Consider the following 25,015-nt stretch of genomic DNA (forward strand, 5'->3'; position numbering starts at 1 on the left):
TATACGCTCAACATACATCGGAGCCCATACCACGGCATAGACTACGCTGGGGGCAAATTGATGGGGCATATTCTGCACCGCTGACCAAGTCAACACATTGAGCAAGGTCAAAGATATCCACAGCAAAGTCAACGACTTAGACAGTCTAGCCGATGCAACCCATCGGCCTGTCACTTGGGTATCGGCCTGGCAACTAGCCAGCCGGGATACATGTCCGCGTACTCATATCCAAGACCCTCGGCCGGCCTGCCATGGGTCCATCGGCCGAGGGTAGAACGGTCTTTCCACCTGCTAGCCACTTGGCCACTACGTGACAAAAGGTGGAAGTCTATAAATACTTCTCAAACTTCATTGAGGAAAGGATGTGACACCCCTCGATGAGGCATCAAAAGAACTATTAAATCTAAGCGGAAAATAAGGGATTTTTAAAACCTTTAAAGTTTAAAGTGTGAAATTCACCATAAGTGATCAAACGAAAATGAAAAGTAAAATGAATAAGTTTTACAATTAAAAACGAAGTGCGTTGGGGAAAAGATATCCCACGAATAAACACAAGTCTAACGATAGGTGAGTCTAAGCAAACTATAACTAAGGTCCAAGGTTCAACGTTCTCGCTAGCTCACACGTCTTCCCCATAATCTGCATCACAAACCTGTCATTCATGTAAAGATGAACGCCACAGTCAGTGGGGAGTAACTCAGGGTTCTCCCAGCCACAATATGTCAAAATGCACATAAGCAAGAACTTAATTAAACATATTGATCATGCATCATACTTGAATAATATGAACAAGGGAATATAAACGATAATCATAATGAGATAGGCACATTGCATTCTTAATGAGATAGGCATGGTACATTATATTAAACATGCATTCAAGGTAACCAAAACATGGATATGAGATTAGGCATCGAATCATATGAAGAAGGTAAACAACGGATCAATTGAATAGAAAATACATGGATGGAAACCAATAGCCATTACTTGAAAACCTCTTAACAACCATAGCACGGGACGTGGCTACTAATGTCACATTCATACTTATGGCTTGCATCTCACCATAAGAACGGATGGGAACATCGATCCAGGCGATCATATCGCAACTAGAGGCTTGCATCTCACCACTAGTATCCGATAGGACCAAGACTCTCACAAACAATCATAGAAGACGTGCACTCTCGTATATAAGAACACGCCAATGACCGTAACAAGCAAGACATTTACAAAGGATTGACTCAAAACAAGACAAACCCCTAGACTCCAACCTCCTGGTAGGACGACGATCATAATACGGTCCTAGTCTAAATCTGGCCAGACTCTCGGGATGGACGACACCCGATTCGACATACAATCCCAAATCGTATCCAAGACTCGATCCATGACACCTAGCCGTGCCCCAAGGTCGAGTAACCCCAAATCGGAACAATGGTACCTAGCCGTACCCCAAAGTCCGAAGAGGCGGAAGGAAGATAGCCCAACTCGGAAACAATGGCACCTAATCGTGACCCAATGTCCGAGGGCAAACAAATAAGGAATGTCGAGTAGTCACACAATGTAAATCGTCACACTCCGGTCACAAATACGAGTAACAACAATAATTCGCATTATCATAACATAAACAAATCCTAAATTGACCATTTACCAATCATAAGAAGGATGCGTAATTAAATAAATGATTAATAGAAGTTATAAGTGAAGAGAAACCATAAAGAGAACTCCCAGTAGGGTGGGGACCAAACCCGCGCCATTTATGAGCATTGGAACAAAGAGTAAGAAGCATATGAAGTAAATCGTGCAACATAACGTATAAAAACACTTAACTTAACCAAGTAGATGGTCACTTGATAAGAAAACAACCTTAAAATGAATGTTGTCCACAATGAGTCAAGCTCAAACTTTACAAACATTTAAAATGTCACTTTCAGAAATTTCTGTCAAGGATGAGCTTGGCTCATTTGCACTTAATTTAAATAACACCATTATAATGAAGGAATTCAACCAACACACTACCAATTTTACCCAAAGTTGCTTCAACATCATTGTTGGACACATAATCAACCTCCAAGTAACAATTATACAATTAAAAACAAGAATCCACAACATACAACATTCATAAATTACTCCATGTTCATGAATAAGACTTAATAAGGTAAACTCAACATAAAGATTCCATCTTTTTCACTCAAAAGCTTAGATCTCAACATACCCACATACTAATTCACCATTTAAGACATATTTCAAAACAACCATACTACCAACTTCATCATTTACAATATTAATCCAATAAATAATCTCATGACACAATTAAACATGTCAACTAAGCATGATTAAGACGGATTTTTCTCTAATTAACATATGTAAACAACCCATTTAATCCAATTGAACAAACATGTGACAAAAGACTAGAAATTCCTCAAACAACCATAAGACGGTTTCACAAACCAATTTATCTAACAATGAACATGTGAAACATGTAAAGATTCATACTTTAACAAACACAAGAATAAACCACAACATATAAACACATTAAATTGACATAATGTCGAGTAACCCATCACCGTTACCTTTTAGCTCTTTAATCCACAATAGAATCGTCTACCTTTCAAGAATCCACTTTCGGGTCAACTAAACTTTCTCCTAAACATAAGAAAACACAAAATAAGACTAAGAATCGAAACTAGAAAAAGGTTACCAAGTGTAAAATGGTTCGACAGCTCTTTATAAGGAGGAAAGTCGGACTCTTTCTTACCTAGAAAGATGGAGGGCGATTAGAGGGAGAGATAGGCGCGAAAATCACTTGATTTGGACAAGAATTGAGCAAGTTATGGAGTTTTGAAGATTTGTAAGAGAAATGTATAAAAATGGTGGTGGTGGTTGAAGATGAATGCTGAAAAATTGAGGAGGGAGGTGTGTTCTAGGGTTTCCTTCATGATATTTATGAGGAGGAAAGAGTAGTATGTGAGCCCATTAGTCATACTAGGCCCAACATGCAAGATTGAGTCGATATGCACTAGAAATTACGTCTCAAGCCCACTACAACTCAAGACGGGAAATATTATTATTATTATCATTATTATCCGACCAAAATATTTATTTTGTATAACTTAAGCTTTAAAAATATAATATTTATAAAAATCATGTTTAATAATGTAATTAATTAAATTAAATAATTAAAAATATAAATAAGACAATAGAACGGTTAATTAAATTATAAATGTCAAAGTGAAAAATTCGCGGGTGTTACAGTCATCCCATCTTTTAAAAAGTTTCGCCCTCGAAACTTGAAGGTAGAAAAGAAGGTTATAAAAAGTAAAACTGAACTTTTAAAATCGGTAACCAAAACATTAAAAGGTTACTTGCTTGTAAGAATTAAAATTCTTTTAGAAGTTCCAAATAAAATTTTCCAACAGGACCAACTTCTCATCAAAGGAACGGAAGTGTTCTTGTTACGTATTCAAGAATATCACATTCCAAATCAAAGATATGGTCAAAAGCAAAACATTTGTATAAATCGAAAATCAAAATACTTTCAAAAACATTAATGAAGAGTTTTCAAAAGTATAAGTCTCATTCATGGAACGAAATTACTCTTGTCGTGCACACAAGAACGCTAACTTTCCAAGTCAAAGACAAATCTAAGACAAAAGTAACTCGTCGACAAGCGTAGAACAAATTATTAAACGTCAAATAACGAGTTCTAACATCCGATCGACGTCAAAATCAAAAGAAAAGGCAATTCACTCAAATTTTCTTTTGCAGAGGTCAAAATAGAAATAGAGGTTTCATTTCTAAATTCAAAAGGAAGTCAAATTCCTGAAAATATAATATTAAATTCTTGACAACGAAATCATAAGTAGATCAAAGCTAGTTAGAAATTGAGCAAAGTTAAAAGTAGCTCGGGTTTAGCAATTAAAAAAAAACAATAAAAAGAAGTCCTACCCATAGAACAAAAGGAGAACTAAATCAAATTTCCATTTTCAAACCTTTAAAATAGGTATAGTTTTGTAAGAGTAACATAAACTTTAACAATGGATCAAAAGTGGTAGCTTGAAATGTTTAGAAATAGTACGAAATGAAGAGAACTTAGATATCATGAAAACAAGGTACGCTAAGAGGGTTCAGACTTAACCAACAAAAGAGCTATGATGAACTTCCTAGGAGAAGTGTTGAAATCGAGTCTACGAGGATATCAAAGATTGAATTTCACAAGTTACGAGTATCAAATTTAAAGGAGGAGCATGATGAAGCGAAGAAGAGAGGTATGAACGGAAATGCTCATGCTTAAGGGAGGAAGGAATTTAAACAACAAGGAAACGCCAGAAAGTCAAATCTCAAACAACAAAGTCATCCTGAACGGTAACTCATGACCACATAACTCCCAAGAATTTCCTCAAGATACTTGCACACTTTACTCCTATGTTATCCCGTGGGTCAAGTCACTCCACCACAATTGTGATTCCATAACCCTCAAATATAAGTCATCTATAAACGATTTCCACAAAAGATCAAAACTACTAACAGAGTTACACACATAACCAACTATCGACTACTAGGAGTTCTCACTATGGTAAAATCCTTAATCAAAGGTCAAAATCTCAAGGTCTTTATACTTTCTAACACTCCAAACCAAAATCTTATTCACACCCGAATTCACAAGCATAGATGATCACATTCCCCAAATCATAAAGACCACCAACCAAAATTAAATAGGTTTGTCATACAATTTTTCCTACCCAACTCAACTCGAGTTCCACTAATCCAATTTGACGAAATCAAGGTTCACAAAGAATCCTCAAAGAGCATCTCCCTCACTCTACAACGTAGCCAACAATGCCATCACTCCACTAAAGAAACAAGAGCAATAACTAGGTCAAGAAATGATAGGAAATTTCAAAGGGATACAAGAACATGACAAGGTGTGAGATCAAAGGAGTCAATAATAAAGGTAACTAGTTAACACCAGTAAGAGATATTAGAATTAGAGAGGTATTCAAGGCAAGGAAAATACAAGTTAACTTTTATACTTAAGAATTAAATCTAATCAAGGTATGAACGAAGGGAAGGAAGATGATTAAAGGTACGAAGGGGGATTTTGAAGGCTTAAACCATACGCTTTCTAAGACTTAAGGTTCTCTCTAACAAGGTCACGCCTATTAGGATATTGTACCATCATAACAAAACGACCAAATTCCAAAATGAGGGTCAAGGCAATTCATCTCATTCCTTATATGCAAGTCTCTCTTAAAGGATTACACCTCTATGACTGATCAAGGTAAAAATAAACGCTCGCTTAAGGGTTGATAAATTGGTTAGATTCATTGTTCACCTATCCTATCACATATTAGGATCTCCCTAAAGTAAGTCTACCACTCAAGTATAACAACATCTCTTTATCTCAAGTTCTCGACACAACCTCGATGTTTTTAAAAACCAAAGAACGAATTAACAAAGACTCCTCCACAAAATTCTCAAGGGACAACTAATATCAAATCACATCCCCAATCTATACGGGATCATTAACATCTAAAAATGGGTTTTCTTCCAAGCTCATATCATGAGCCTTACTCCATGATTACTCCTAAGGTAACAACGCTTAACCTACTAAGCTTTCAAATCCCAAGCGTAGACAACAAAGCCAAGTTCCATAGCCTAAGTAACATATACAACTCACACTTACACAAGGAATTCCACCAATCAAATATACTCACTTTATCAAGGAACTAGGTATAAGAATCACTAAGCACGTCTCATCACACTACCTAAGCCTTTCTAACGTCACAACCTCTCAAAACTAGGGTCAAGGGTCAAACACAAACAAACTCCACAAAAGTTAAATTATTCGACCAAAGTTAACATTCCATAAAGCCAAGATGAAGGTGTACATGAGGGGTCTTATGAGAAGAAAAGGTACAAAGACAACTCCCAAGATATGGGATAAGAGTTGCGAAAGGTATAGAAGCACAAAGACAAGGGAATATGACAAGGCATTCGAAGAGAGGGAGGTATCTTCAAGACGGTAAAGACACCCTTCAAGAGAAAGAAATCCACAAGCAAGATGTGATGGAAGAAGAAACAAAAACGAAGGATAGGTCGGGTGGGTACCAAACTAGCTTCCAAGGTAAAGCAAAAGGGAGTTTAGAAAGGGAGGATGAGCATCGCGGGATAAAAGTAAGGAAAGGTGGATCAAGGATAGAAAACACACCCATAACGGTGTCGGGAGGAACGGCGGTTCCGACTTGATTCTCGACAAGAATGACTCTTCTTGGCTCGGCTTCCGGAGCATGAGGGAGAGGAGGAGGGGTAGTCTTCTTCTCGGGGCAATTCTTGAAGAGATGTCCGGGCTTCTTGCAATGGTAACACTTCAAGGGCATATCATAGCATCCAATCCCGGGGTGATAAGCTTGCCCACACTTGAAGCACTTGCGGTTCTCCCTAAGCCTATTAGTAGATGTAGGGACTTGTCCTTTTGGCTCTTGCACTATTGGCTCTTGTCCTCCATGGTCTGGTACTCTTTGTCCTTGGACTCTCGGCGCCAACCTCTCCTTGCTAGAAGACGACGAGGATGAGGGCACAAATGGCCTCTTGCCACGGCGGTTAGAGCGATGATTAACTTGAGCATTAGCATTTCGTTGATTAGAAGAATTAGAGTAAGAGCTTCCATGATAGTATTCTCCACCTTGGTTGGTCGTACCATCTTCGCAAGACACCAAAAGAGTCAACCATGTTAGCACCTAACAAATAGCATGCACAAAGAGACTACCAACTTAGGTCCTTAATTCTACCCATCTCTCATTTAGTATTTGAGGTCAAGTTCAATTTAAATTCGGGGTACACGTGTGTGCGTCGGGAGCAACATATGCTCGATACCAATCGTGACACCCCTCGATGAGGCATTAAAAGAACTATTAAATCTAAGCGGAAAATAAGGGATTTTTAAAACCTTTAAAGTTTAAAGTGTGAAATTCACCATAAGTGATCAAACGAAAATGAAAAGTAAAATGAATAAGTTTTACAATTAAAAACGAAGTGCGTTGGGGAAAAGATATCCCACGAATAAACACAAGTCTAACGATAGGTGAGTCTAAGCAAACTATAACTAAGGTCCAAGGTTCAACGTTCTCGCTAGCTCACACGTCTTCCCCATAATCTGCATCACAAACCTGTCATTCATGTAAAGATGAACGCCACGGTCGGTGGGGAGTAACTCGGGTTCTCCCCCACAATATGTCAAAATGCACATAAGCAAGAACTTAATTAAACATATTGATCATGCATCATACTTGAATAATATGAACAAGGGAATATAAACGATAATCATAATGAGATAGGCACATTGCATTCTTAATGAGATAGGCATGGTACATTATATTAAACATGCATTCAAGGTAACCAAAACATGGATATGAGATTAGGCATCGAATCATATGAAGAAGGTAAACAACGGATCAATTGAATAGAAAATACATGGATGGAAACCAATAGCCATTACTTGAAAACCTCTTAACAACCATAGCACGGGACGTGGCTACTAATGTCACATTCATACTTATGGCTTGCATCTCACCATAAGAACGGATGGGAACATCGATCCAGGCGATCATATCGCAACTAGAGGCTTGCATCTCACCACTAGTATCCGATAGGACCAAGACTCTCACAAACAATCATAGAAGACGTGCACTCTCGTATATAAGAACACGCCAATGACCGTAACAAGCAAGACATTTACAAAGGATTGACTCAAAACAAGACAAACCCCTAGACTCCAACCTCCTGGTAGGACGACGATCATAATACGGTCCTAGTCTAAATCTGGCCAGACTCTCGGGATGGACGACACCCGATTCGACATACAATCCCAAATCGTATCCAAGACTCGATCCATGACACCTAGCCGTGCCCCAAGGTCGAGTAACCCCAAATCGGAACAATGGTACCTAGCCGTACCCCAAAGTCCGAAGAGGCGGAAGGAAGATAGCCCAACTCGGAAACAATGGCACCTAATCGTGACCCAATGTCCGAGGGCAAACAAATAAGGAATGTCGAGTAGTCACACAATGTAAATCGTCACACTCCGGTCACAAATACGAGTAACAACAATAATTCGCATTATCATAACATAAACAAATCCTAAATTGACCATTTACCAATCATAAGAAGGATGCGTAATTAAATAAATGATTAATAGAAGTTATAAGTGAAGAGAAACCATAAGAGAACTCCCAGTAGGGTGGGGACCAAACCCGCGCCATTTATGAGCATTGGAACAAAGAGTAAGAAGCATATGAAGTAAATCGTGCAACATAACGTATAAAAACACTTAACTTAACCAAGTAGATGGTCACTTGATAAGAAAACAACCTTAAAATGAATGTTGTCCACAATGAGTCAAGCTCAAACTTTACAAAGATTTAAAATGTCACTTTTCGAAATTTTGTCAAGGATGAGCTTGGCTCATTTGCACCAGAATTTAAATAACACCATTATAATGAAGGAATTCAACCAACACACTACCAATTTTACCCAAAGTTGCTTCAACATCATTGTTGGACACATAATCAACCTCCAAGTAACAATTATACAATTAAAAACAAGAATCCACAACATACAACATTCATAAATTACTCCATGTTCATGAATAAGACTTAATAAGGTAAACTCAACATAAAGATTCCATCTTTTTCACTCAAAAGCTTAGATCTCAACATACCCACATACTAATTCACCATTTAAGACATATTTCAAAACAACCATACTACCAACTTCATCATTTACAATATTAATCCAATAAATAATCTCATGACACAATTAAACATGTCAACTAAGCATGATTAAGACGGATTTTTCTCTAATTAACATATGTAAACAACCCATTTAATCCAATTGAACAAACATGTGACAAAAGACTAGAAATTCCTCAAACAACCATAAGACGGTTTCACAAACCAATTTATCTAACAATGAACATGTGAAACATGTAAAGATTCATACTTTAACAAACACAAGAATAAACCACAACATATAAACACATTAAATTGACATAATGTCGAGTAACCCATCACCGTTACCTTTTAGCTCTTTAATCCACAATAGAATCGTCTACCTTTCAAGAATCCACTTTCGGGTCAACTAAACTTTCTCCTAAACATAAGAAAACACAAAATAAGACTAAGAATCGAAACTAGAAAAAGGTTACCAAGTGTAAAATGGTTCGACAGCTCTTTATAAGGAGGAAAGTCGGACTCTTTCTTACCTAGAAAGATGGAGGGCGATTAGAGGGAGAGATAGGCGCGAAAATCACTTGATTTGGACAAGAATTGAGCAAGTTATGGAGTTTTGAAGATTTGTAAGAGAAATGTATAAAAATGGTGGTGGTGGTTGAAGATGAATGCTGAAAAATTGAGGAGGGAGGTGTGTTCTAGGGTTTCCTTCATGATATTTATGAGGAGGAAAGAGTAGTATGTGAGCCCATTAGTCATACTAGGCCCAACATGCAAGATTGAGTCGATATGCACTAGAAATTACGTCTCAAGCCCACTACAACTCAAGACGGGAAATATTATTATTATTATCATTATTATCCGACCAAAATATTTATTTTGTATAACTTAAGCTTTAAAAATATAATATTTATAAAAATCATGTTTAATAATGTAATTAATTAAATTAAATAATTAAAAATATAAATAAGACAATAGAACGGTTAATTAAATTATAAATGTCAAAGTGAAAAATTCGCGGGTGTTACAAAGGATCCACAAATTAACCTAAGAATCACTATTCATCTGGTAATATCTTCCTTATCTCTCTACAATACATCCTTAGCCAAGTAACAACAACTTATCCCTCTAAGTTTACTGACTTGAGCGTCGGAGTGAGTACGCTTGGCACAAAGCCAAGCCCTCAGTTCGTTCATTGTTGCAGGAGAGGCCGAGTGGAACGATAAAGACAAGAGGGATTCAACTCAAGACATCATTCTACAAGCCACGGGTGGTAACAATACTTGCTCTGGAATTACACCCGGAACAATATAGCCTTTCACATGATAGAATATTAGATTTTATGTTGGTAAGTAGGACTTTTTGCCCTCTTATGGTTAAGTGGGTGTCTTAATTGACTTGTGTGGTGAGTCGTGTGTGGTGTGGGCTAAAGTATTCAAGCTGGGACTAGGTCCTAGGTGAGTATTTCGGCCTTCATCATAGATAGGTCTTTATAGTCTCTGACGAGTATATGTTCACTGCTTGATAGCCTTTGTGTTCCTGACTAGTGGATTTATATCCAAGTTGGGGCATGACCTCAGGTACTTATTTTGATAGTATGGGGTCAGCTTAAGTACTAGCCAACCCTTCGGTGGTGTCCTTAGGGTACTCACTTCACTTTGTTTTAAAAAAAGTTGTGGGTCTTGGGTGCGGTGGTGTGTATCCGCATGTCTAGGTCTGCGCAGATTTTAGGCTAGGGTTGTGTTGTCTCTTGGCCATGTTTTATTAATATTAACCGCTGAGCCAAGATACCGGTTCGATTACCTTCCCTACCTCGTGGTATAGACTCGAGTTACAAAGTGACTATTGACCGTACTAAGAACTTATGTCTGTCTTTGATATATTGCCCTTTCTTGTATGGTGATTTTATGAACTGTAATAGGTGAGATGTAAGTAAGGATTCTGATTGATAAAGTTTGGATTACTATTTGAATTATATGATTCACATGATAGTTTAGTTTGGTCAGTTTAGGGGTCATTTGTTAGAATACATGATAAGTAAATGGTTTATCAAATTGTTTACATGTTACATTACATGTTACATTAATTTTGACGATTCGTGGCTGGGAGGACTCGAAGTTACTCCCCACTGAATTGTGGCTTTCGTGTTTGTATAAAATGCGATTGACAGGTTGTTGATGCTTTGTTGGGGGTCACAGACGAGCTAGTGAGCAAGGAACTTTGGACCTAGTTTGGTTTTCTTTTGTAGAAACCTTTAATCTTTTGGTTATGTAAATAACCTTTTAACTTTTGGTTTGTATATAATTTGAAGGGACATATATCTCCCTTTTTCTATTTTGGGTTTGTATCTTTCTACTTTCTATTTAGCTATGGCATGTAAAGTAGTTCATCAGCTTTTGCAGGGTTTTGGCACCCGCTTCTGGGAATGTTGGACTTCTTGAGTTGGATTGGTTATGAATGGTTTAGTTAGAAAAATTTTTGAAATTGCAGGTTTTTGACTAGTTGAACCATTTACAAACATATCCTACCAGTTTTTCTGTAGAATTACATAATTATTTTAAGGCTAGAATTAAGGGTGTCACAGTTAATAAATTTTATATAAAGATTTATGAAACTATTTTACAAAATATCATTTCTCAACATTAGGTGGAAATTAGTTTAGGTGAGATTTTGGATATTTTTGTGACAAAATACAAAAATTGGATTATTATTGTTTAAGTTAAAAGGTTGGGTTATTTCTGGAAGACATATCAAAAGTTAGGTTATTTTTGTTAAATTTGCCTTATTTAAATGTCGCGCAATTTAATTGCTTCAAAACGGATATAACCGTCTTACGACACCAACTAAATCAAAATTACAAAGCCCAACCCGTAAGGCGTAAACCCACCACGTAATGACGCAACGCAAGTTTCCCCTTCCTCAAGACACCTTACAATTCAAGTAATATAACCCCAGAAAATCAGATCACATTTCCCCCAATTTCTTTCCTCTAAACCCTAAAACCCTAAACCTAAAACCTTGAAAACCTTCAACAATGGCGGGCAACGCACAACAAGCCGTCTCCTTGCTAACAAACATTGCGCGTGCAGCAATCGGCGTCGGACTCGGCGCTACTGTGATCAATTCCTCTCTCTACACCGTCGACGGCGGAGAGAAAGCTGTACTCTTCGACCGTTTTCGTGGTGTTCTCGAGGAAACCGTCGGTGAAGGGACTCACTTTCTTGTGCCATGGCTTCAGAAGCCGTATATCTTCGATATTCGCACCCGACCTCACCAATTCTCCTCCATTTCTGGTACCAAGGATCTTCAGATGGTTAATCTTACGCTTCGGGTTTTGTCGCGGCCTGATGAAGGGAAGCTTGATGTGATTTTCCAGCATCTTGGTACTGAGTATGATGAGAAGGTTTTGCCTAGTATTGGTAATGAAGTTTTGAAGTCTGTTGTTGCTCAATTTAATGCTGATCAATTGCTTACTGAGAGACCTAGGGTTTCTGCTCTTGTTAGGGATAGCTTGATCAAGAGGTAGCTTTCTGATTTCGCTATTTCTCGATTATTTTGAACAAACGTATGGAAATAACATGATTGTATGTCATAATTTGTCTGATGATCTTGTATTATTGTTTGATTGTGATTTAACACTGTTCTGTAATAATTTAGATGCTATTGTCGTTTGATTTTTGTTGTTGTTACTGGTTTAAAACATATTGTTATGACGTTTGATGTGGTTTTGCTGTGCAAATGGTTTTAGAACGTAGCTCAGCATGTGGTGTGACTCCTTGGTTGTTGTGTCGATTTTCGATGTAATGTAGGTTCTGTTGAGTGTAAGGAGGGCTTTCTCTGTCTATTGATTAGATGCTTTGGTTGAGGTTGTTTGGTTTCTGCATTCTTTCTGTTGGTACGACTATTATATGCTTCAGGCCTTTTGGCTATGGATTACATTGACAGTATTGTTTTTGTTAAGAGGGATTGATACTTATGCAGTTATTCCGCTGTGTTTGGATGGAAGGACTCGGAGGGAAAGAGGGGGGAGTGAAAAGGAGGGGACAAATTCATTGATTTTGTTAGCAAGATGTTGAAAGGATTTGGAGGGGCGGGAAGATATGCTACACACTTTTATATTTGTCTGATGATGTTATATTATTGTTTGATTGTGATTTGATACGGTTATTTAGCAATGTAGATGCTATTCTCGTTTGTTGTTTGGTTGTTACTGGTTTTTAACAAGATTGCTATGATTGTTGACACAGGGTGATTGTTTGGTTCTAGAACGTAGTTCAGCATGTCGGTGTGACTTCTGAGTTGTTGTGTTTGATTTCTGATGTCATGTAGTTTCTGATTCTGAATGAGGATGGTTTTCTCTTTATATAGTGTATAGATTGATGGCTTTGATTGGGGGTTGTTGGCTTCCTGCATTCTTTCTGTTGGTATTAGATGCTTTGGGCCTTTCAACTAGCCTCGATGTGTTTGAATGAAAGGATTTGGAGGGGGAGGGAGTGGAGTGAAAAAGAGGGGACAACTTGTTTCATTTTTTAGCAAAATGGCGTTGAATGGATTTGGAAGGTGGGAAGATATATGCTTCAATTTCCCTCCTTACGAGGAAAATTTAAAGTGGAAACAAAGTGGAATTTTCAAAGTGGAAACAAACTTGCTCCATTCCCCCTCCCACTCCCTTCTTTTTTGTACCTAAACACACCTTTAGGCTTAGGGTTTCTGTGGTTACTTGGCACAACTATCATTTAAGTGGTATTTAGCAGTTAGCGGGTTATGTTTAGTGATATAAGTGGTTTTAAATGATTTATCTGAATATTTGTGCCACTGTGTATGTGATGAAGAGATTGTTTTCTGGATTTCTGTTTTAGTTTGAAGTGGTGCTTGTTGCTTTAATGGACTATTTGGAATCTCTTGCTGTATCATGAGTATATTATGCAGGGTTATGCCAACTGTCAATATGATTTGCTACAAAGTACTGTATTTGTGTCTACTTCTTAGATTTTAAGGGTGTGATATAGTTGAGATTTCATACTCTCTCCATCCCAATCATCTATGTGACTTTGATTAAAATACCCCTCACAAAGAAATTGATTATGTTGAGTTGTTCAATGATTGAAGGGGATATTACTCATGCATGACACTTGGATAGAGGTTGTGGCGATTAATAAAAAGTTGATACTGGATTGTGAATCTGCATTCACAATGCAAATATAACTCATGCAACACACTTAGATAGAGGTGGTGTTGATTTGGATACGCTTGAAATTTATACGGATGTTTTTAGTATTTGCTTTGTAAATGCTTACGATTTATAAATCAAATTGTCAAGTTCAGTTTTGTTTGATTCCTTTTAGACCCAATGCTTCATATAATGCCTGATTCCAAGATATATTTTGTGTCTAGTATGGGTGGGTTGTTTAGTGCTTTCTTTATTGGATCCCAGGATTATTACATTCGTGTTTTTAATCTTAAATGCTTATTATAGCCGCGGAGTAGACGAACAATTACTTTGATCAATTCTGTTCAGGAGATTAGCTGTCTATTAGTGAAACTCAGGGTTCTATCTTTTAGTAAATGCCTTTTATTTTGGTTGACTATACTTCTCTGTTACTTTCTATCTTGGGATGAATATATATGTGATGTGTTATTTTACTTTACATGTATGAGCAGGGCAAGGGATTTCAATATTATGCTAGATGATGTCGCTATCACTCACCTTTCATATGGAAATGAATTCTCAAAAGCTGTTGAGCAGAAGCAAGTGGCACAACAAGAGGCTGAAAGGTCCAGGTACGTGGTCATGAAGTCTGAGCAGGAGAAGCGAGCAGCAGTTATCAGGGCTGAAGGAGAAAGTGAGGCTGCCAAGTTGATTTCTGAGGCAACTGCATCAGCAGGAATGGGCCTGATCGAACTAAGGAAGATTGAAGCTATGAAGGAAAATGCTGCTACCATGGCAAGGAGTCCTCACGTCACTTATGTCCCTGGGGCAATGAGCATGATTATGGGCATGCCAGGTGCTCGCTAGGAGATGGTAAGTGGGCTTTACCGTTTACATTACATTTTCGACTTGTTTGATCTGCTATGTTTTCAATTTTGCCTGTTTAGTGGTGCTGGTATTTCTTCCTTTTTGATGCTTGTCGGTATTCAACTCTGATCTTTGAAAGAGGTATGTGGGAGGGACAGGGTGAGAACCTTCCGCTGTGCCCTTTTAACTATTAAATTATCTACATAGATTTTACTCATATAGTTCACAGATAATATCTCGTAAAGCGAGGTAAGATAATACTTCGTGATAAGTTAGAATCATGAGGTCTCTGCTTTAGAGTATGCGGTGATTCTTCCAATGTCATGTTTTTATACTTTTATAGCCTGTAGTTGGAAGGGAGGGGTGAATTTGTGAATACTTATATCTACAGTGTCAATTGTCTAAAGCATTGCCGCTGTTTACCACTAGGATATGTTCTGAACTTCTGATAGATCATCGGAGTATCTTCTTGCCTTTACTAATCATGATTCATGAGTACAGTAAAAGACTTATTGAAAGTAATTTTAAACATATCATTCTAACTTACTCTTGGTTTGATGTTTACAGGAAGTGATCAGATTTTGTCCAAAGTAGAACTGATGTTTTTAAGTTGGTAGCTGGTGGAATTACTGGAGCATTATTCAAGTAGTGGTTTTTTTTATACTTTTTGAGGATCGGGAGGCAGACTTAGAAATCGCGTTAACTCTTAAAGTGTTGGCTATGCTGTTAATAATAGAACTGGGGTTATTGCAATCTGTTTGGACCATCATCTGAGTAATTGCTATGGGTATTTGACTATTTGGAATGCGTGCATATGTAGGATTTTCTAAATGCTTATTCTGCTCTTCTGCCTTTGGGCATTGTTTGTGTTCAGTAGTAAAGCAAAATCCATTCGTATTGACTACCGGCGAATTGCATGTTTCTATTCTAAGCTTGTTTGCCGAAAGTAGCTGGTTTACAATGATCGGCTCAAATTAATCAGAGTTTGGTCTCTCCTATGATAAGTCCTTAGACATTCTGTTTTTATCCCATTCATGTAATTATGTCCGTCCTAAACAAGATTTTGTTATAAGATGACTTGGTTATAAGTAATTTGGCCAAGTCAACGTCTATTTCAGAGCCTGTCTGCTTGAAGCACAAAGATTATACTGTGGTCTAGGTGTTGATCCTGTGCAATTAATTATGGACCCGGAAAATGATTGGAGCGAGTTGCGCCAAGTTTTGTGGATTATTTTTATGATTATGCCACTCTGCTCCCATCTCCACCATAGAGTCAACGACAAAATTGAGATCACACGTTACTCAGATTCAAATTCCCTGGATTTTTGGGATATAGATCCGGGCATCCGGCTGCTACTATTATGTGAGATTGGATCGGAGTAGTAGAATCAATTTTGAGGGGTAAGAGAATGGTCTAATTGAAGGTTGGAGGTCGAGAGTCGTGCGTGGTTAAATAGATGAGACATTAATTTTTTATTTTGGTTGTGTCGGGGAAAAAGTCATTGAGAAAGGTGGCTTAAGACTAATTTCACCCATCCCACCACATTGGCACATTCCTACACCTCACAAACTTTAACCACTTGATCTACATTTAACACGGTTAAACCACCTTACCCGATTTTCCTTTGTCTTATCTTCGATTGGTATTAATTTTGCTTTATTGACAAAAATGCAAATCTGCAAACTTCAAAACGACCTTTTATTCTTAATTTCCAATTTCCAAATAATTCAAACGCAAAAATAATTGACTCATTCTAACAATTAATTTAATTTAAATGCCTCAACAGTGACGTAACGAAACAATCATCAAAACAATAAATACAATGCATGACAAACTATTGACAAGGACAGAAGTAACCAGTCTAATCGCTTGCAACACCATGATTCCGATGGTGGAATTAGACAGGCTGCTGACGGATCTTCTCTCCCAGGTCATCGTAAACAAAAATTGTGTTACGGGAATCAAATGAGACGGCCAAAGTTCAGAAATGTCTATACATCAGCGAGGGCTATAAGCTGATCAACAACACTAGGTTCAGCCAAGGTGCTGATGTCGCCGAGTTCATCAAGTTGTCGTGAAGCTATCTTCCTCAATATCCTCCTCATTATCTTTCCACTCCTTGTTTTTGGAAGCCCAGGTGCCCAGTGAATTCTGTCAGGTGCTGCAAATGCTCCTATCTGATAATTTCGAGCAACAGTTTTTAGTGAATCATGCCAACAGTTTCTGTCAGGTGCTGCAAATGCTCCTAGAACTCGTAAATCATGCTCTAGGTTTACGATATTTTCTATTGTTAAGTAGCCGTCACTCGATGCAGTTTTAATTATGGCTTATTTGGAAACAGTCTCTCTAAGTTGCATATACTCGACCCCCTTACCCTGCTGACAATAATTCGGTTAAAGTCGTCGTCGTAGAATCTCTCAATTATTTTGAGATGTTATTTAAGGGATTTGTTCTATATTATGGAGAACATTATTGTATTGCCTTTCACCTTTCAAGCGATCTACAACTACAAATTAAAGGCCCTCTTTAATTGTTTGAAGGAGGTGATGGAATAAGCCGCATTTGGCGTCATCCTCCCTATGTAGGTTAGATGAAACTAACTGTAAACTAGGCACCATCATCTCAGTATGTATTCTTTGATTTTTTTCGGTTTTTTTTCACATATGGGAAAGTTCGATAATTCCGGCTTTTAAGCTATGTTTTCCAGGATTAAGCATGACAATCTGGAGACATACCTGCTGGCGCACAGCTAGGACAAGACTTTTTCGAAGCTCTTCACTGTAGGGAACGCCCTCCTGCAAGGTAACAAATGCATAGATGCCTTGCCCTTTCACCTGGAAAAAAAAAACAGACGAGAATCATTGAGATATTTAAAGTCACCAGAAAACAGCCACAAGTTTTGGGAATAGTGGTTAAGATAAAGGCACCGAGTACATTTGATCACATGCTTTAATCTACCTCCCCCGTTCTATACTGACCTTTGTACTTCAACAGTGACTAGAAGAAAAAGTCATCATGAAATACCCATCTGATTAAAAGGGTAAAAAGAAATACCTCATGCTCAACACCAACCACAGCAGCCTCAGCACACTTTGGATGTGAAACTAAGGCAGATTCCACTTCGGCAGTACCAATACGGTGACCACTACATAAAATACACACAGCAAGAACATAAAAAAACGGATAAAGACGAAAGAGTTGTTATAATAGGGTTCAGGTGCTTCACATCCTATGTAATTAATGAACGGTGGACCCAGAAAAATATGTTCATGGTATCCTGTTGAAAATTTTGAAGCCATTACTGCAGAAAAAAAGTAAAAAACTTTCAAATATTTACACCAGTTTTTTTTAGTGTCCCGATACCCCAGGTATTTAACATAGACATTCCAGTGTTGAAAACACCATGTGATATGAGTAAGAAATACCTGACATTGATAACATCATCCACTCTTCCAGTAAGCCAATAATAACCATCTTTGTCCCTGAAAACACATGTAATGATTTCACAAATGAAAAATGAAAAGAAAGGGTGGTTGTCACTATACCGTCAGGGTATTTGCTAACGTGACAAAAGTAAACAAAAATGCAATAGTACCTGCTACAACCATCCCCGGTAAAGTAATAGCCAGGGAAAGGCTTGAAATATGTAGTCTCATATCTTTCATGATCACCATATAAGGTACGGAATGCTGATGGCCATGAGTGCTTGATACATAGATAACCGCTACATTCACCGTCAATCTCATTGCCCTTCTCATCAACGATGACAGGCTGGAAATAGAATGACGTAAATTGAGAACGGGGTTGAAGGGAGGCTAAGGAAATATATGTTACTTCGACACCTTACTACGCAGCGTGTTGTGTGTTTGACACTCCGACATGACATAAGAATCTTCATTATAGACCAAAAAACAATACTTTTTCGCTATATAGCCATGTCAGACATCAACACTGTGTCACATTTGATACTTGCAGCTTAGTCAGACCAACATAAAAGGAAATAACAAGCACAACTTTTTGAGACATCACCTGAACACCAAAGAAAGGAAACGTAGCAGAACCTGGCTTTTGCGGCCAGGCACCCGGCAAAGGGGTAAGCTGCAAGTTGGAAAAAGTGAGAAGGCATTAGACTCATTAGTACTGCAGTCATCAAACACCACGTGCAGAAAAAACACGATGCAGGGTGGAAAGGTAGCGTACCATAAAGCCACCGGTTTCAGTCTGCCACCAAGTGTCAGAAATAGGACATCTAGAATCTCCAATAACATTGAAGAACCACCTGCAAGAAAAAATGTTACGGTATAAATTAGAGTTATGCTAAATACCATTGCCAGACTCTGCACAGGATGAAAAGAGCGAGCTATAGTTGGTAAACCTCCATGCACTGGGGTTGATTGGCTCTCCCACACTTCCTAGGACCCTCAAGGATTTGCGTGAATAACGAGTCACATGCTGCATTAGTATCAAATTTGGAAGAAAGAAAAAGTTAATACAAGATTATAGTAGTGCATATCAAGAAAGAGATTTAAGCATGCAGTAAAACCGCCCTTACTGTCGGAAATAGGGGTTCATCAGTTACTAAATAAGAATGTGCAAAAGCAGGACAAAGTTAGGATGCCATAACAGATTTTAATAGACTTTGATGTAGCTATTACCTCATCACCCTCACGCATGAGAGATCTGACTAGCGTAGGGGCAGTGTAGAATATACTAACTTTGTACTTGTCAACAATGTCCCAACACCGACCTGCATCTGGATAAGTAGGAGCCTGCAAGTTCACCACGGACACAAGAATTGGTAATCAGAAAAGGAAACTTTGATGTATGGATGGTAAACTACCTCACCAACTGTATCACGTTCATTCTTTCTACAACATACAGTCTGGGAACCAATGTTAACCGAAATTTCAGGCCTCTCCCACACTATTTTGCTAAGTTACTCAAGTTTTTATAAGCATATGTTCCTGGTGGTTACAGTTTTGCTAAGAAGATTTTGAAACAATACCCCAGATGGAATAAAATAGTATAACACAAAAGGTGTGTATCAAGTGATTTCTGTGAATGAACAACTCTCAATCAAATAGGAATCATCACAATCGCTAACAACCACCTTCATGGCAATACTTTAGATGTCTATGCTTGGCTGCAATTGATTCAAATAATGCCTCCACAAAACAGACTCCAAAAATATGATATCTAGTTTTAACATAAATTTGATGCTACTGCAGGCTCGACAGAAAGTGTGTCAAGCCGCCAATTGGTGTTGAAGACCAGAGCCGGTGAAATTATGCTATTAAATATCGGCAGTGATACGGCATTATTATCATGGATTTGAAAATACACATACTACATTCTGAGGCGGCATCGCCTACAAGTATAGTGCAACTACCAATATCAAGTTGCGAGGACTGACTTTCATTATGGAGTGATGTACAATTGTACATTGCAAAAGCAGAGCACAATTACCGTGAAGTAAGGAATCTATGATACAGAATAAGACAACTTGTGCAATATCAACTTTTATGACAGCAAAAAGGAGGTCCGCAAACACTAAGAGCACTAAACTTTCATCACAAGTCATCACAACCCGCTTTGAGATTTCAATATAAACTTGGTCAAAGGATAGTGATACAGGTTAGACGTTATAATTTTGTTAATGTAGTAATCGTCATATAAAGTCCAACCTCGAATCACCATGTTTAAATTTTTTTCTCTTTATGGTTAGTTTCTGGAAGAAATGACTCAATTATACAGTTTAACGAGGAAAAGGGCAATCTAGGAGTAAAAATTACGCGCATGTATCTAAAATAAACCGAAAAGAGGGAAGGTGATTACCCCTTCAAATACAATACAGCTTGCTCCGTTGAGCAAAGGACCATATGTGACATAGCTGTGCCCAGTAATCCATCCACAGTCAGCTGTGCACCTATGTAGTGAGGGCAAACAAGTAAATTGTAAGTATACATATATCATATATGTATCCAGCCTTACGTGCTCTTTAAAGATATTTTCTTTTTGTGCATTGAAGGCATGGTTTTAAATATCATCCGCCCAAATCATGACCGAGTAATTAAGGTTTGGAGGTTAATGTGACCTCATTTAAAGGCCATATAGGCTGCATTTATCAAGTAAAGATTGAGATCAAGCCGTGACAGCCAATCTCGAGATCAAGTCTTAAACCGAGATTCAATACCATGTCGAAGGTAAGAGAGTTATTAAAAACATAAGCATGATTTTGATAAGGATGATAGATACAAATCAAAAATATTGTACAACTGAGTGTGCTGACTTATTGGGTTGATAATCTTACCAGTAGACATCTGAGGGCTTGTAGTCAAATGCATACTTGAATGTTGTGGCAGTGTAGACCATGTACCCTCCTGTTGTATGCATGACACCCTGAAAATGACTTTATTATAAGAACTCGCGAGTCGTGAATCATATTTAAAGCTGAGAAAGGAAATGAATGATCGAGTACAAAAAGGTAACTCTTTATACCTTGGGTTTCCCTGTGCTTCCACTGGTGTAGAGTAGGAATAAAGGATCTTCTGCATCAACCCATTCAACGTCACAAGTACTAGGGTACTTTGGAACAACATCCTACAGAACCAAAAGAAAATCAATTCCACAAAAAGTAATAGAAGACCCGGAAATGAGATATAAGAATTGCTCTTTTACACCTAAGTAGGCTGGTATAAACAAATTATATGTTATATACCCAAGTACATTGAGACATGCTATGGTATTTGCCAAACCATGGCTACAGAGGGACACCACGTAAAACTTTGTACATGGTACAAGTTAATATAGCACAAAAAGAAAAATTTAAGACAGTAGCAGTCACACAAAAAAAATCTACTAACCTGCCACCAGACATCTCGGCCTTCCTCCCATTTAGTGTTCTCTCTTTTCAGCGCTGACTCATTTTCATAAGTTAAGCACACATCTGTTCCAAAGATGAAAGTTGATCATTGTCCAGTAAATAGGAGCTTCAACACGAAAATCAAGTATATCTAGATAACAACAATGATAAAAAAAGAGACAAGTCTGGAATGATGATCAAGGAGATGTTCTTGATTAGGGGAAACTCTGATGAATCATAGAACCATTATTGTAATACAAAGCCACAAATAATTACAAGAAGCAATAGTTTCTCATAGCAATTATAGTCTCACGCTGAGTAGTAAAAACGAAACTATCGATGGAGTCCCAACGAAAGACATCAGAGGTGACACCACTCAATCAGGTTGCAGTGAGCGAACACTTGTATGCCCCCTCACATTAGGCTCTGTAAGGCTATATGATATCCTTCCCACCACCCTGTTAGACTATATCATGAGTCGAAAGAGTAACTTTTGAGGACTCAAATTAACTATGTTATTATCTGTAGCTTAAAAAATTATAGAGCACTGAGGCGGTCTATTTTCCCATATAAAACAATTTTTATATCTTCTGCTTCATTCAAATCATAAAAGTCAACTTACTTTCTCTTGATCTAACATTATAAATTATACTCTCTCCATCACATATTATTGCCCCTATCAGACTTTAGTGGTCAAACAACGGTGACTTTGGCGAACTTTTTCCAACAATATATAGTGACAGCTTTGTAAAAGTGAGTATATAAAAATAGTTGTTTTGGTAAGCAAAAAGATGATAAATTTTAATCACATACTCGTAAGTTTGGAGAAATTTTGGTAGATCATCCAAGTCAAATGGTACAACAATTTTGGGATGGAGGGAGTAATTAATATGAACCACTAGTCCTCTTTAGACTTTGCATATTTTTCCCGAGGGTTAAAGTTTTTACAACTTACAAGACAGCAAAATAAAGTTATCAGTGTTTACCTACGGTAACGCCATTTTTAGCCGAATCAACAAGAGCAGCATTAACTATGTCTTTGAGTCCAATGACCTTTGCTCCTCTTTTAACTGCATTGCAAGTCAGGACAACCTTTGGCTTGCAATCCACAATTCTCTGGGAAAGAGATTCCGCAGAAAAGCCAGCAAATACAACCTAAATCATATAAAGTGAGCACATAGGTATAAGAAACATAGTTACCGAAATCTGATCCTAGTGAAAAGTGCGTAAAAAAGTTACAGAAAAGAAAATTCTGCAGTACCGAGTGAATAGCACCAATACGAGCACAAGCCAGCATTGCAATCGGCAGCTCCATGAGCATGGGCAAGTAGATAACAACAGCATCACCCTTCTTAACACCAACATCTTTCAGGTAGTTCGCCAACTGTCATCAACACACAGATCAATCGTTATTATAATCCATATTCCACCTTGGAGTAACCATCAGTAAGCTCACTCGTGTGAAACAAATCAAAACAAGCAAATTTCAGCAATTACCTGACAAACTTTCTCCAGGAGCTGACTGTAAGTTAAACTGTCATCAAAACCGAGATCATTCCCTTCCCAATACAATGCAATCTTCTCACCATTGCCAAGCTTAACATTTCTATCCAAGCAGTTATAGCAAATATTGGTGATCCCGCCTTTAAACCACTGTTCACAAACACCATTACAATCAAATCAACTGCAATCACATTCGCAAATAAAATATTTCGATCTCAAAATATAACACAGTATAATCATGATCACACTGACCTCAATGTTGACAGGTCCCTTTCTCACATCCAAATTCTCTGAGCAAGCATTCTCACCCCACTTCTCCTTCCAAAAAAATTCAGATGCAATGTCTGACCAAAACCCTGATGGATCCTCCACTGATCTCTTATACATCTCCAAATACTACATTTTCCAACCAAATCAGAACTTAAGATAAACATCCCAACTCATACAAAATTGAGCAATGCTAAGGACCTTATATTTCGAGTCTAAGGTCTTCTCTCCAACCTTCTCCTCTCACCGACAATTGAAACACCTTGTATTTTTCTTGCATGCATGACAAATGCTAGTGATTCTTTTATCGATTTGTGAGAGGAGAAAGATCAGATAAGATCCGAAAGAGACCGTCTATAGCATTGCTCTACAAAATTGACCCATCAACTAAACTCCAACAAAACACACACATCCTATACTTAGCCAAAAAGTGCAAAATTGCCCAACAACCAATGATCACAACTTTACACTAAAAACATAAATATTATTCCATACATTAGATTAAAATACGCCTCACATATATTGAACAAACGTATGGAATTGACTCGAACCGACCCCAAATGAATCTACTAAAAAAAGTCAACGGGGTTTTAAGAAGTTTGACCTTAGTAGAAGAAGGAATATTGGCAACAGCAGAGAATTCATCACTTGGAAAAACAAGATCATTTTCTTCAGAAGCAAGAGCTTCACCAAGAATAACAGCATTCAACCGTGTAATTTTACCAGCGCCTGAGGGTAATTTCGTCAATGATTCAACATGTCTCAGATGATTTTCAGTAGTTAAAGTCTTCATTTTTGGATGAATTAACTGAAAATAACGATTACCCTTTTCCTTAAATTGGAAATTATTAGTGCCCAGATCGTTAATTTTGTGATTTGAGTGTAAATTGTTTGTGATTTTTAGTAGTGTTCTACTACTATTGTTGCTTCTTATAAATGTTTCATGAAATAAATTATTATTATTATTATTATTATTTTGATTATTGTTTATATTATTATAATAATGGCAAGATGGAGATGAAGAGAGGGAAAGCATGTTGTTTAAGTTTAAAGGTCGTGCTCCCTTGAAATTGGAATATGACCAAATCAATTTGATTAATAAATAAGATTAATATAAGGGTGTTAAAGTAAGATTAGATTCAATAAAATAATAAAATAATAAAATAATGAACGGTGTTATTAATTAATATAAATTATTAATATATTATTAATAAGACAGTTGGTGAGATTGGAAACTCGGAGTGTTAAGGTTTGACAAGTAAGAAATGATTGAAAATGAGGACATGCAAGAAACTAAAGGTTATTGGAGGAAAGTTTAACAAGGAAAAATGTTAATGGAAGAGGGGAAAGAATAGAAAGGGGTTGACTATGGAGTTTGATGAAGTTGGGTGTTTAAAAAGATGAAGAATTGAGTAAGAAATTTATGGTGTGCTTTTGTTGTGGTTGGAAAGGCAAAGAAATGTGGTATAGGATTTGGGAAAGTTTCATGACAAAAAGAAGATTGTTAGATAAGGGACATAATCCATTTTCACACAAACAAACAAATAAAAAGTTAAATCAAAATTGCTTGGGCATGATTTCAATTATTAGAGGGTAGTTTAATTGATACTCGCTTCGATTTTTAGAAATCGTTCAATTTGATTAAA

General features: G+C 37.4%; 2 protein-coding genes across 2 annotated transcripts; one reads left to right on the plus strand and one right to left on the minus strand.

The window, feature by feature from the left end:
* The first annotated feature begins 11,600 nt into the window (after positions 1–11,600).
* LOC141599109 (prohibitin-3, mitochondrial-like) lies at positions 11,601–15,634 on the plus strand. The gene is made up of 3 exons (XM_074419017.1): positions 11,601–12,242; positions 14,382–14,742; positions 15,304–15,634. Exons 1-2 carry the CDS (start codon positions 11,755–11,757, stop codon positions 14,734–14,736), a joined length of 843 nt encoding a protein of 280 aa, XP_074275118.1. The 5' UTR covers positions 11,601–11,754; the 3' UTR covers positions 14,737–14,742; positions 15,304–15,634.
* Positions 15,635–16,414: 780 nt separating this feature from the next.
* LOC141599110 (acetyl-coenzyme A synthetase, chloroplastic/glyoxysomal-like) lies at positions 16,415–24,837 on the minus strand. The gene is made up of 18 exons (XM_074419018.1): positions 23,974–24,837; positions 23,355–23,498; positions 23,097–23,252; positions 22,861–22,983; positions 22,586–22,754; positions 21,601–21,683; positions 21,236–21,337; positions 21,048–21,136; positions 20,573–20,663; positions 19,393–19,506; positions 19,113–19,189; positions 18,938–19,016; positions 18,767–18,835; positions 18,333–18,508; positions 18,163–18,219; positions 17,792–17,882; positions 17,473–17,571; positions 16,415–16,914 (listed from the first exon to the last, which is right to left on the minus strand). The coding sequence occupies exons 1-18, from the start codon at positions 24,403–24,405 to the stop codon at positions 16,729–16,731; spliced, it is 2,337 nt and encodes a 778-aa protein (XP_074275119.1). The 5' UTR covers positions 24,406–24,837; the 3' UTR covers positions 16,415–16,728.
* Positions 24,838–25,015: the final 178 nt, after the last annotated feature.

The sequence above is a fragment of the Silene latifolia genome, chromosome 9 (assembly GCF_048544455.1).
Source record: "Silene latifolia isolate original U9 population chromosome 9, ASM4854445v1, whole genome shotgun sequence".
Taxonomy (NCBI): Eukaryota; Viridiplantae; Streptophyta; class Magnoliopsida; order Caryophyllales; family Caryophyllaceae; genus Silene; species Silene latifolia.